Source organism: Myiozetetes cayanensis, unplaced genomic scaffold, assembly GCF_022539395.1.
Source record: "Myiozetetes cayanensis isolate MyiCay16 unplaced genomic scaffold, myiCay2020 scf3, whole genome shotgun sequence".
Classification (NCBI taxonomy): Eukaryota; Metazoa; Chordata; class Aves; order Passeriformes; family Tyrannidae; genus Myiozetetes; species Myiozetetes cayanensis.
The window spans coordinates 50,908,761-50,922,823 of NW_026087521.1; the positions used below are offsets into that span (position 1 = coordinate 50,908,761).

General features: G+C 49.2%; 2 protein-coding genes across 2 annotated transcripts in view; one reads left to right on the forward strand and one right to left on the reverse strand.

Moving 5' to 3' along the window:
• The window catches only part of RPL3 (ribosomal protein L3), a 263,879-nt gene that overhangs the window by 215,809 nt on the left and 34,007 nt on the right, over nt 1-14,063 (forward strand). The window lies entirely within an intron of this gene.
• TAB1 (TGF-beta activated kinase 1 (MAP3K7) binding protein 1) lies at nt 1,800-10,882 on the reverse strand. Its single transcript, XM_050324175.1, has 11 exons — nt 10,671-10,882; nt 9,731-9,867; nt 9,388-9,541; nt 8,684-8,770; nt 7,983-8,121; nt 7,400-7,513; nt 4,839-4,950; nt 4,584-4,728; nt 3,974-4,196; nt 3,516-3,672; nt 1,800-2,499 (listed from the first exon to the last, which is right to left on the reverse strand). Exons 1-11 carry the CDS (start codon nt 10,701-10,703, stop codon nt 2,292-2,294), a joined length of 1,509 nt encoding a protein of 502 aa, XP_050180132.1. The 5' UTR covers nt 10,704-10,882; the 3' UTR covers nt 1,800-2,291.

The window sequence follows — 14,063 nt, forward strand, 5'->3', positions numbered from 1 at the left end:
TGTACTTCCTAAATTGGTAATGATGCCAAAGGATCAGTTTGTTTTGCATGATCTGCTTTATATAAGCGCGTTTGGCAATTCTTAAACTTTTATCTGGAGCATCCACTTGCTGGAATATTTCCCATTGGAACTGTTCTCGGTATAAGTTCGCAAATACCATAGATAAATGGGATGGGGGAATAAGCAAGAGAAACTTGTTTGTACAACTATTGAAATCTGTGCCAGGCTAGGGAACACAGAATAGGATAAAACCTTTTCAACTCCATTTTAGTCCATACCAGGATCATGCTGTCCTATTAAACAGCCACACAACAATCTGGAGTATAGGATCCCCAGGTCGAAGGACATTTCGGAGTAGCTCTGCACAGCAAGGCCAGGCTGAGCTCAGATACCTGAACTCCCTGCTCCTCACAGGGCGGAAGGAAGGGCAGAGGACAGGTTTGAGGGACTGCCATTCCCTGCCTTGTTCAGCCTTGGGGACAAGGCACCAAACCTCACACAACTCTGCTGGCTTTGCCCCTATACCGCTGAACGCCACCTCCCTGGCAGGGCTGGAAGGGTCTCAACTGGAAGTGTCTGTGCTGGCACATCCAACACCCAGACTTCCTGGGAACTACGGAGGGGCAGGGAAGCACAAGCTTCTGCAGGCAGCCCAGCAGCATCCAAAACCCCACAGGGCAAACCGTGCCAGTGGTACGTGGAAGGGGCAGTGGCAGAGAGCCACCCACCTACATGCAAGGGATTCCTGTTGTGCCTTCCGAAGAAACAGGCATTTCTCACCGCTCTGATCCTGCCCACGTATTTCTCAGTGAACTCAGGTCTTGCCTCAGGGCGCTCAGTGCTATTTGATTTATCCAAAGGGATGAATCCTCTTCTTCTCCTTTCCAAGCTGGCATGCCACAAGTGCCTTGAACCTGCACACATCAGGGTTTGGCTACACAGTGGCCTTGACTGTACCATCCATCCCCTGCTACATCCTGTTCCCCTCCCATTCCCCTTCTTCCTAAGGTGACAAGCCTGAAATCAAAAATACATCCAGGAAGGAACCCAGGCCAGTTCTTTCACTTGCCCCTTCTCCTCCAATTCCCTCTAGCCCTCTCGTGTCTTTGCCCGGTGCCTCATCACAACTCCCCACAGAGGAACCAGGTGCTGCGGCACAGCGGTGACCCTCAAGGCCTCCCGTGTTTGCTGGGGAAAGGCAGGGAGGGAGGCGGGCTGAAGGGGACGGCTGGAGGGAGGGAAGAGCCTCGTTTGCCGCCTGCCGTCAGAAAGCTGAACTGAAGAGGAAGAGCGCGGTGATCCCGACACCTCCACCAGCTAGTCCAGGCCTCGGCTCACCTGCTGCGCAGCCAGGAGACCAGCAGCGCCCCTCCTCTCCTCCCTGCACACCTCCTCGCTCTGACACGAGGGTGCAGATCTGCATCTTCAAGGCATCACGACAGGGTTGCCTTCCAGCTGTGCACTACCAGGTGCCTGTACGGGAGAACTGCATTACAAACTCTACCTTCCCTGTACAACTTTCCAGATGGCCTGCATTAAGGGAAACAATGTGCATTTTACCTATAAAAAACAATAACCTGAATTTATAGTTTAACTCCAAGCCATAATCCAGTGCCAAAGCTCAGCAAAAAGTAAGCAAAGAGCTTACGCTTTTAAGTCACCAGCGAGGGCTCAGGCCACTTCACAGCAGAAGCTTGCCTGCTGCAAGGTGCAACCCTTCTTTCTGGAGGAATAAAGGGTTTCACCGGGAGGAGTTGTCACACCCACACACGACATTATAAGGAAGAGAGCAAGCCAGATAGGTGCCAATGACTGTAGCTATAAGTTATTTATTCTGCAAAATAGAGGTATCTTCTATGGAGTTGAACACTGGAATCACAGCATTATGAATTGAGTTGTGGAAACTTTATGACAGCACACACGCACACACGCAGGCACACGTGTACACCTACACACACACACATGCAGCCTTTGTACAGGCCTTGACTCTTGCAGTATCCAGAAGGAGCCCTCTCTGCACCTTTATTTGCAAAAACCTGCAGCGAGGGTTGCATTCAAGACCCCTTCCCCTGTTCACAGGGCTTCCAAGGGAATGAGGCTGCTCAGGATTGGGAGCATGGCACAGGCAACACGTGTGTAGTGCACAAGCTCCTCTGCCCAGTGTCCAGCACATCCTGGGTAGGAGTCAGCTCTGGGCATAACACAGCCCTCCGTGGAGCACTGTCACTCTTTGCCTCAGTCTTTGCTCTCACAGCCGAGCTTCGGGTGTCTGCAGGAGGCAGATCACCACGTTAGGACACAGTCAGTGCTCCCTGCTCGCCATGGTCCATGTTCCAAAGCCGGTAAAACTCTGCAAAATCCACATAGGGCTCCACACGCCCATCCTCATCTGGCTGGAGTGAGTGGGTGGGTCGGGAGCGGAAGAGACCTCCATCTGAACTTGAGCTGCTGCTCTGTGTGTGAGTATTAGTTGACTGGAGCGTCACAGTTGGGCTTTGGCTACGGAGAGAAACAGAGAGAGAACACAAGCACCTTTATATTTCCCCATCTGATGCATTAGACAAGGAAAGTACGAGAACAAGCACCAGGTTCTTCACAGAGCAAGCTATCTTAGAAAACAGGTAAGAAGTAAGAGAGTCACTTGCTCTACGAGAACACTAGTAAAGTTGAGAACTGATTGGAATTAACAAATATCAAAGATATCTGATACACATTAACTTGAAGGCCTTAAACACAATCACGCATTTGAAGAACAGAGGAGAGGCAGCAGAAAAAAAAATAATAAAAAAAAAAGGCATGCGCTCTGCTGGCCTCCCCATACCCATAACAGTGCAAGCTTTATGGGAAGAGTCAGGCAGCAAGGAAAGCTATTCTTGCATGACCTGTGCTGCAGGCAAAGCAGCTCTGGTGCGTCAGCCTCATTGTTTCTGGAGCTACAGAACACAGTACCCACAACACTTCTTCGCTTTGCAGTGCGTACATGTACCATCCTGTGACAGAGGCTCAACCTAAACCAAAGCCACTAACTAGTATGATCCTGCAAAGTGGATCCAAATAGGACCCAGTTCTAAGCTTTATACAAGTTTTTCCTGGCCCCTGAGGCAGTGCAGCCTCTCCAGGAGCCTTACAGGTGGCCTGCATAGTCTCTCTTCCTCACTAAAATGAAGGGCACCCACACTCCCTCTGTGCACAGTACCCAACACACTTGGCACACAAGACCCAAAGAGAAGGGCTGCTCACTGCCAGAGTGCCCTCCACAAACAGCAGCAGATGCTGCTCCCAAGGCACGTTGCCAGAGTTGGCTTCAGAGCTGCTCACTTCACTCATTCCCACTCCTCACACAATCGCTTTCCAGCTAACACATTTATGCTGGCTGTCAATACTGCAGTTGGGGAGGCCACGCTCCAGATAAGGGAATGACTGACAGGTAACTGACAAGTGTCTCTGCTTTTCAACCACTTTACACCGTGTGAGGTGCAGGAAAAACTGTGGGTAGCAAGAGAGCAGGACTTTACTTAGTGAGGGTAGGGGTGGCTTCATCCAGAGTTGAGCTGCTGTGGGCACCATTGACCATCTGGCCTTGGGAAGGCATTACAAGAGACAGCGTGACACTTGTCTTGCTTGTGCTTTGGGAGCTGGAATATGGCACAGAGACTGGGTAGACACGGCCTCCTGAGAAGGGAGAAAACAGAAGTTATAAAATGCAGTTGAGACATGAGCAACTGAGGGTGCAATACAGCAGCAAAGAGAGCCCAAAGAACCTAAGTATTTATATGAAAGTGCCTTTCTTAGATGCTGTACTGTATTCTGTAAAATTGTCACAGATTCCACATCTCAAAAGCCAATAATCCGTCTAATAAGAAAATTCCTTCTACCCCAAGTACCTCCTCTCTTGATGTGAGGCCGGTGCTGGATCAATCGAGATCTTATCTTCCCCCCCCCTCCATTTTGTCCCATTCTCCCCCCAACACACCTTGTGTTGGTGTCAGCGTGGGCTGGCTCATCTCGCCCAGGGGGTACCCAAAATTCCTCACAAGCAGTGTCATGTCTTCATGACGGGGACAGAACTTGGACCGCTCTCCACCACTGGCAAAAGTGTCACAGTGGATCCGCTTAACCCGGTCCACTACTGCCTGTGCCACAGCATCCAGAGATGTCTGCTTGGCAAACTCTGTGGCTATCATGGCTGCAATTTCCTGAGCAGAGAAGGAAAAAAAAACCATCAGAGAAAGGATGTTTAGGAGATTTTGAAGGAAACCTTTTCCTGCCACCCAATTTAAGAGTTTTTATGGCAACTCATCTGACTGTGAAGCTTGCCCATCTCACCTGCTGATATGTGCCCTTGTGGCTTGAATCATCCCACTCCCTTTTAATGGGCTACTCCTAAGGGATAGGCAGCTGCCTAGAAGAACTGGCTTGGCAAAGCAGCTCTCATACTATTACAGACTGGAACGTGGTGGCACAGGCATTCAACCTGGCCAGCACTGACAGGACAGATGAGGAGGACAGTCTATCCGGGAGCAGCTGACACGGCTGAAGTGAGTCAATAGCCCAGGGAACATTTCCTATGTGAGCCGGCTCACCTGGTTGGCCTGCCCAGGCCCATGAGCTGCCTCCAGTGCTTTGTAGAGCCCTTCAGACATGAGCACCAAGAAGCCAGTCACCCCATCCAGCGAGTGCCCTCCGTGGATTTCAGGCTCTGCTATGATGGGCTTAGATTTAGCAGCACTGGAAAGAGATGGTGTTATTTAGCATTTAATGGTGACATATGGAGTGATGGTGTGAATGGAGTGATCATGAAGAAAAGGAGGGCTTTGAAGCCCTTGTGTTTTTCTGACCTGAGCAGTTCAATGTCAGTATAGCCGTATTTGACTTTGTAATCTCCAATGCGTCGAGTGCTTTCCTGCCCACGAATAGTTCCCACTTGTTTTATTTTCCCTGCATCCAAGCCTGCCAGATTGAAAAACAAAAATGTTTAATTAACTTTGTGAAACTTGAAGAACTTCCTCTGAGAAAAGGAAGTATCTACAGCTAAATAGAACTGTAATACAAAACAAGATGCCAAAGATTCATCAGGAGCCATACAAGGAAAAAAGGAATAGCGGTTTGCTGTGTTCCAAGGGACACCTTTTCATTAGTTGTGATCTGGGAAGGAGAGAAAAGGAGGGAGACACGTGCAGCCCAACAGGCACACTGAATGCAACAGTTGGTCCCAAGACAAAGCCCACATCCTGGACCAAAGCCACCAGCAGCAGCTGGCCTGGGCGCACAGGCATTTGCCGAAAAGCCAGGGGAACATCTGTGCCTGTCAGCTCTGGGCTGTGTGATGGGAGGAGAAGGCAGGAAAGAGGGAAACATATGTGAAGGATTCTGCTTCTTCTTCCGTCTATTATTGATCCCTGTTCTTAAACTCCATATGACAATTTCCCTACTACACTAGACTGCAGAGAGAGGTTGCAGAGTCTCCCTCACTGGAGATATTTAAGAGCCATCTGGATGCACAACTGTGCAACATGCTCTGGGATGGCCCTGCTTGAGCAGGGAGGCTGGACCAGATGACCCACTGTGGTCCCTTCCAACCTTACCCAGGTTGTGATTCTGAGATTCTGAGAAAAGGAGAACCGTCTAGAAGAGACACTGAATTTGCTCAAGTGCTCAGATTGATGTGGGCTACTCCTAAGATAAGAACAATAACCAAACAAGTATTTATAACTTTAATGGGATATACCCCTGGCAGGGGCTAGGAAGTAATCCCAGCTTGAAAAAGGTTCTAACAGAGACCATCTGAGTGCAGCTACTATTTGAGGCAGGACTCAGACCAGATGAGCCACTTACCTGGCAACCCCCCTTTCCTGGTTATACCTAGAGCTAACAGCCAGAAAACACTGAGATTTTATCGAGGGACGACTGCCCTAAGCACAAGGTGAAGGCAGGGGTCCAACTGAAATGCTCCCTTTGAGTCAAACCGAGCCTCGCTGCACAGATGGCTCCGCACCTACCCCAGCAGTAGGACACAACTCCTCCATCTGCTGCAGACCACAGCTGACTCATCAACACGGCCTGGCTCATTTGCCAGCTCCTGGCAGGGGGGTACATGCCACTGACAGACACAAACACAGGGAGGCTCAGAGCACACTGGAGAGGTTGTGTCTAAATCACTCTCCCAGAGCACCAAACAAGTTGTGATGTGCTGGGTGAAGAGCCACAAAGGCACAAGACCTCTCCCTCCCTTCACCCAGGAGAGGGGTGACACAGGGACCATCGTGACAAATGCTATCCCCGCTACCTCTTACCACTGTGCTTCAACCTAGCCCTACAACAACCTCCTCTGGGCCCCCAAAACAGCCTGTGCACACTGTCCTGTTCCACAGGCTCTTCCTTCTCCTGGGACTGCAGGCAGGAGCACCACTGCTGTGCCAAATTGAGGCCAGTATATCTAACAGATCCCTGTTCTCCTATGGACTGCAGCTAAATTCTGCGTTTTTGGCAGTCAAAAGGTCTCTTTTCTGGGATTCTTGCATTCAGTCTTCTGTTTCACAGCACATATCCCTAGTGCAGGAGTAGGAGTAAAAGAGGAAATTACAGAGAAATAGAATAAAACAAGACCCAGCAGCAGAAATGATCACATCAACAGCCTCACCAGCTAAGAATGTATCTGCCAGGTGAACCCAATGAAGAATGCCACCTTAGATCTACCTAAATAAAAGCATAGAACCTAAGTATCTCAATAAGAAGAATTTGGTACTAGCAATCACACAAGTGGTCTGGGTTAGCCCTACACCAAGAAAGAAAACATGTCAAACACTGTAAAGGAAAAGGGAAATTGCCTAAAGCAAAATGTCAGCATCAAGAGTTCAATAGTTACTGATGTGAGAGCGGTAAATGCCGGTGCCTGGCCTGCCTCTCTCTGAAGTGAAGCTGCTTTTTTGCAGCAGCAGCTTGTACAAAGGCATATTGAAACGTATCATCCTGAGGGTGCAGCATCACACAGAACTTAACCCAGCTTAACTGCGGTTTGCCTCCACAGGAGCCCTCATATATTGTCCACCTCGCTTCTACCCTCTGGCTGTGTGCTTCCACTCCTGCCTTCCTATCGACTCCAGCAATCACACAGCTGGAGGGCAAATCAATGCCAGTTTGGCAGCGGGACACAAAACTACCACTCAAAACTTGAATCAAAAGGATAGTTTTCTACTAGGTCAGTGAGCTGAGCTTACTCACTCTGGAGCCTCAGAATGGATAGAAAGGCACAAAAAGAAGGCACTGAACTTGTCATCTGAAAACACAGTAAGCTTCTTTTTGTGGTCATTTATTATTTCCAGTGGCTTGAGTCATTCTTGGTGCCCCAGATAAACAGCCACATGATGTTCTCCCCTAAGAACATGAAACTCAAACTCACCCAGCTGAGAGAAGCGAAAAAGTTCATCCTCATTCTCTGTTGTATGGTCCACGTTGAGCTGAGTCACTTGCAGCCCATCCACCGTGGACTTGCATAGCAGTGCCCGATTGGTACCTGCAGTGGGAGCAGCGAGATGAGGCACCAGATAGCTCTGCCGTTAAGAGGGAGAACATATCCCAGTGGAAAAAGAACAGACAGGGGAATAAAGACAGAAAAGAAGAGAAAGGCTCATGTACTGTCTCATCATGATCTCCAAAAAGTAGCCTTGCTAGCAGCAGAGTAGGCCTGCTGGGCAGCTCTTCATCCAGACCTGAGCCAGTACCTCACAAAGAAGTCCTCTATTTCTCAGTGAACCTGCACTACTACTCTCAACCCACTTTCCCTCTGTTCTTTGGTCATATAGCCTACATCTGCAGGGATAAAGAGCCAGGATGATTTCAAGTGCTCCTATAAGTAACAAGAAGATCACTGCTTGGCCACAGACCAAAGAAACTGTCCCCCATCTTCAAATTTCTTTTGCTTCCTACAACAGCTGCCATCCTCAGGAATGCTGAGAGTGAGCCACTGACAAAAACCAACTCACCCACATTGGCGATGTAGAGCTTGTTGTTGAGAACGACAGCCACAATAGCCATGGCTCCTCCAGAGATCTCCTGCTCTACAGCCTTCAATCTCTCCACAATCTTCTGGTACTGAGAAGGGAGCTGGTGGTGAGGGACACCCTGGAACCCAAAATGAGGGAGAAGCTTGAACACACAGTCCACAACACAGAAATCACAGCCGAAATAAAAATTCTGTAGGGAGGGGACTCGACGTGTCTTAGCCTCGGGTCAAGCTTGCGCAAGACTTAAAATTTTTTGTTCAATCCTAGCAAATGACACAACTTCAATAAGGTTATGGAGCAGGCAGCCCAGTACACCCGAAGAACAGAACCCACATTTGCCCAGATGCCACGCAAATTTGAGGCCTTGCCTCTCATCTGCATTGTATGGTTTTGTCCTGGAAGAGCCACATGTACAGCCTGAACTCCTCTCCATGACACACTCAGTTCCTTACTCAGATTACCAATGACAGGTATAAGTAGTGCCAGTATGAACAGTGGGAACTCTGGGAAATGGACCAAAGTGCTCGCTTCACTTCATGCAAGCTCCCAGAAGGTAACTACAGAGAAGTAATTTTCACTTAAAACCTCCCTTGACCAAACTGACTAATATGCCCAAACCTTATCCAGCAATCTGGAGCATGTGACCTCTTTATCAATCTCCGCTCTTAAGGTTACATTACCTCTGGTAGCTGGGACTGCAGGCTGGCCTTCTCTGCCAAGGCATCATCAATGGACTCCAGGAAACTTCTTTCCACCACATCAAAAGCCTAAAAAAAGGCCATAAAGAAGAACTAAGCTCTTATCCAATGCCTACAGACCTTTGAGGCTACCCATCCTCATCTATCTCAGACTGGCTGGTAAGGGTGGATGATCACTGTACGTACAGACATTCAAGGATCACTACATCACATTGAAACACAATTGTTTCAGTGCAACTAGTTAACAGCTTGTAAGAACAGCCTGCAACAACTCAAAACCATAAAAATTACATTCACAGCAATGTCAGAGACCTATCTGATCTTGTGTGTTGATTTTAAGAACTTGCCTGTCACTCAAGAAAGCGCACTCACAAATCCATCTCCCTGCACATTAGCTTCTCCCTTTCACTCATTATCATCTCCCTCACAGGCTGACTTGTTCCTACATGTCCAAGGAAGAGTAGCTGCAGCATCCTGGAGAGCTCTCAGCACTGTGCTGACGGAGCCAGAGGGACAGATGGGTACGAGGCGGGAGTGAAACAAAGCACTACAGATGCTCGCCCTGAGTGCAATTGCAACCACCGGCAGATGTTTCCAACCCACACAGAAACCAGATGCTGCTCCCCTGACGGCAAAAAGAGGAGGTGGGTAGTGTGAAAAGCAGCAGCCACTCAAAGCTTCTTTACCTGCAGCAGAACTCGACGCACGTCAGCATCGCTGTGATCTGCGTGTAGCTGGCCCAGCAGCAGTTCTGCAGAGAGCCTCTGACCCACGAAGTTGGTGACTCGGTTGCCATCATAGCCATTGAAGACACCATAGAGGTAGCAGTTGTTCTCACTCCTGCCAAGAGGGCAGAAGCAAAGAAGTCACAGATGTCTGTAAGACACAGACACAAGCAACAAGTTCCTCCAGGCACCTCCTGCAAGCTCAGGCCCAACACTCTTCTTCCGAGCCCTGTGTGACAAACTAAATACCACTTTTACCTGCCCTTGTGCATGCAGGAGTCTTTCCCAAGGGCAACCCCCTTACCTGAATTTTAACCAGTTATCCTCCAAGGGGTGACCCTCTGTCCCCTTGCCATCTGCACTGTAGGAACGGTTCGGAGCAGAGCCCACCCCGGAGAGATGACAGGATGGCAAGTCATCTGTCCAGCTGGGCTGCTGTTCCTGGGAGACAGGAAGAAGAAAGAGACCATGTAAAACCCAAGCAGCTTGAAGCGAGGATCCTGGTCCAGTACAGGTTACAAGTCCATGCCTACCCTCTTCTCAACCCTTTTCCCTTTGCAAACAGGACAGCACACCATCCCCGCCAATAACTTCACACTCCTGTGCTGCAGAACAGGACCACTTATCACCTCCCTTCCCTCTGAGGCTGAACTCTGGCTGCACTTCGTCTCTTGCTAACAAGAAACCTTAAGTTAAATCTGCATGGGAGTTTTACGCTTGATAGAGCACTGCTCTAGCTTAGCTATTCCTGCGGTGAATCAGACCCTCACGCATCCCTGGCACGGGAGTACGGGGAAGGCTCTGGATCCCCGCTGGAGTGCTCACCTAGGACAAGGGGACAGGGGCCTGGTGCTGCAGCCAGCTCTTAGGGAGACAGCCCTGGGGCCGCCATCTCCCTCACGGCCTGCAGTGGCCAGCTGCCCCCTCACACAGCGGGGCACCCCGAAGCCCGCAGCACAGGCACGGCTCACCCCCCCCTCAGCGACCCGCGGCCCCCCCAGCGCTGCAGAGCGGCAGGTCAGCCCAAGGTGCGGATCGCTGACCCCGCAGGGCCCCCCGCCAGCCGGAACCCCCTGCCCGCAGGCGGCACAGGGGGCGGCAGGGCAGCAACCCACCACCCCGCTGAGGGCGCACCTCCCCCTTCCCACACGGCAGCGCGGGGGCGGGTGAGGAGGAGGCCCGGAGACACCCTCGCACCCACCTGGGGGGTGCGTGTGCGCGGAGGGGGGGAAGGTGCCACTCACACTCTGCAGCAGACTCCTCCTCTGCGCCGCCATCTTGCAGCAGGAGCGGCCGCCTCCCGCCCGCCCCGCGCCGCCCCAGCGCCCGCTCCGCTGGGCTCCGCCTGCCGCGCTGAGGCGGCGCCGGGCAGAGCCGGGGGGAGGTCCCGCAGAACCGGAGTGCCTCGAAATTTCACTGTCTTTACACCTTCCTTCTGGTGGAGGGGGAATGTAGACATCTTCGTTTGTTACCCATGGCCGCCAGTTGTGTGAGAAAGCTCGCGTGTGTTCGCTTGTGTGTGTGTGTGTGTGTGTGTGTGTGGAGGGGGAGGGTTGTGAGGATCATGGAATCAAGGTTGGAAGAGACCTTTAAGATGATCCAGTCCAACCATCAACCCAGCACTGCCACTGTAACTAACCCCTACACCACTAAACCATACAACCCATTGCCAGCTCCAGACACTTCCTAAACACCTCCAGGGATGGTGGCTCCACAGTCTCCCTGGGAAAAATATTCCAATGCCTGACCACCATAACAGTGAAAAAAAAAAAGTTCTAATATCTAATCTGAATCTCCCCTGTCTCAGCTCAAGGCTATTTCCTCTAGTCCTCTCACTGCAGACATGGTAGGAGAGATTGGCCAGCACCTCACTGCAGCCTCCTTTCAGGTAGTTGTAGAGAGGGATGAGGTTCCCCCTGAGCCTCCTCAAGACTAAATAAATCCAGCTCTCTCAGCCATTCCTTGTAAGACATGTTTTCTAGACCTTTCAGGAGCCTTGCTGCCCTTCACTAGACATCCTGCAGCACCTCAATGTCTTTTTTGAAGTGAGGGACCCAAAACTGAACTCAGTACTCAAGGTGCAATCTGTACTATGAATCCTGAATCCTGTGAAATGGGGTCACCTTGGGTGCCAGAGAGCCCTGAGGGAGCCTGGTGTTGAAATGGCTTTCTTAGCAGTGCATTATGTTCTGAGTAACCTCTAGGGAAGACCCAGCCCAGGTACAATTCTTAGCTGCATCCTGCTCCATAGATGCCACATGAGGCATCCACGTCTCAGCTTTGAGTCCATCTCCTGCCCTTTCTCACTCTCTTTTGCAGGCCATAACAAGGACATAGTTGGACCATGTCCTCAGGGCAACAATGGGAAGGTGTCTAGAACAGCTGACAGGTGGTTCTCAATATCCACCGCATTTTGGAGCAGTTCTTGGTGGTCTCAAGTCAGGCACAATAGTAAAATCACTTGCGTGCCTGCCTGAACAATACAGACAAAACCAGCCATCACTGATTTTGATCTTCTTTAAAATTCTTTCTAGGCAGACGCAGGCTTTTTCCATTGAATCAGTTCATCTGGAGCAGGAGGGAAGACATGAGATTCATTCTCAACACTTTCTTAACATTCTAAGTTAGCAGAAGAGCCCTCCAGGAGTGTGAGTAGCTTTGGCTGGCAGTCAGGCTGGGCAGAGGGGGGCTTGGGGAAGAACGTGTTTCCCTGTGGGAATCGTGGCTGAAGGGGCTCCAACATGAGAGACGTGCAGTTTCAGTCATGGGTAGCAGCAGTGCAGTTGTGGTGAGCGTGGGAGTGTTAAGTAGTCTTGACTTCCAGCAGTAGCTTGATACTCTTTTAATGACATCTTTGTGGCAGATATATTTGATTCAGATGCACTTCAGAAATAATTGCCAGTTAATTAACCTCATTCTATGGAACGATGGTTTTTGCTGCAGGGAATTCTGCCGGAGATTTCGAGCTTCCTTTCCTGTAAATCCTCTGTCTATTGTTTTGTTACATTTCTTTTTTCTGAATATACAAAGATTACAGATCCTTTGCCTTCACACAAGGCTTACAATTACACAACCAATCAAGCAGACTTAGGTATACAGGCAGAATTACTTTTTTTAAAGGTTATATTGGGCAAAGATAGATGAAAATGCTAAATTTAGAACCTCGGTCTACAAACAAGTTTCCTCGTAGTTAGGCTTCTGTATAAGCTTGGTCTCACTGATGTCATTCGGAGTATTCCTGTGGATAAAGCTGTGAATAGGTACAAATAATTAAAAGAACGGGTCTCAAATCTGTATTAAAAGTAGGATGGACAGATTTCGTACTGACAAAGATTTGTTTTCTTACCAGTATCAAGAATTCTCAGTGCTGCAGAAAAATGCAGAGCACAGCATTGTCCGTGTCATTAAAAATCTACAGGCAAATGTCTTTGCTTTCAAACGCGATGACACTTTTTCAGCATTGCAGCAGCAGCTTATGGTTATTTAATGCCATTGAAGGCTGCAGTCATGCACCTTGATGAGCACAGTCAGACCCTGTCCTTGCTCAGAGCGCCACTGAAATCAGCAAGGCTTTGGGTGTGCTCAGAACTGCCAGCATGTATTGCACTGCAGGACTGTGAATTTAGGAGTCAGTTCTGTCTTTTTCTATCCATAAGTGAGTGCTTTTGAGACCAAAAAAAGCAAGAGTCTGTGTGAGGGTGCGATAAGGCAGAATGTGAACTCAATGAGAGAGCAAAACAACTTCCCTAAAGATACAAGATAGAAAAGCTGCCGCTTTCCTTGTTTGTACAATGGCTTGTCACATCTTGCAGTTAAAAATGTGCCCTCTTCCTAATTTAAATATCTGGCTTCAGCTCGTAGTCACTAATCTTTGTCATTCTGGTTTATTTTTTTTCTGCCAGTTTGGGCTGGAACATAGACCTGGTGCAAAGCATTTTTTTCTTGGTGAAAATATTTGTGCCAGATTCTGCCTGGATATTTCTGTAGTTCTGTCACTGAGCTTCTGCCCTGACTTTGAGCGAGACAATTAGCTACTTGGCCTGGAAAAAAAGTGAATGGTAAGATTTAGCAAACAAGGCCATTTGCAGTGTTAAATGCACATTTGTCCAGCATTTCACAGTCCTCCAAAGGAGAGTGCTAACGAAGCTGGTGTGCTGTTCTGTGAATGTCTGCTCACACAGACCAAAAGCTTTGTGCAGCACTTGGAAGATGAAATACTGCACCAACTGAGTTTTTGTTGGCTGTACTGATCAAGTTTATTTTATCTTTCTCTTACGCTTCTTACTTTCTGTAAATCCTCTCAGAAATTATCATGCTTTATTTCCATGCAGCCAAAATCTCACCAGGAATGCAGGACACTGGTCACTGAACCTCACCATCCATGCACAAGTAAATAAATTATATGATTCAGTGACTACCAGATATACGGCTCTCTCTGTCATGTTAAACTCCCACATTTCTTGTTCCTCTCTCTCTCTCCCTCTCTCTCCTTTTGTAATTACTCTCATATTTTCTCTGTCCCCAGTGCTAGGGATTATACACATGATATTTCTGGTGCCAAGCTGTACCGCTGCCTTCCTGTTTTTACCAAGGTTTTCTCTGCAGGAAAGGAAGAAGCATGGTCACTGCTTGGCTGC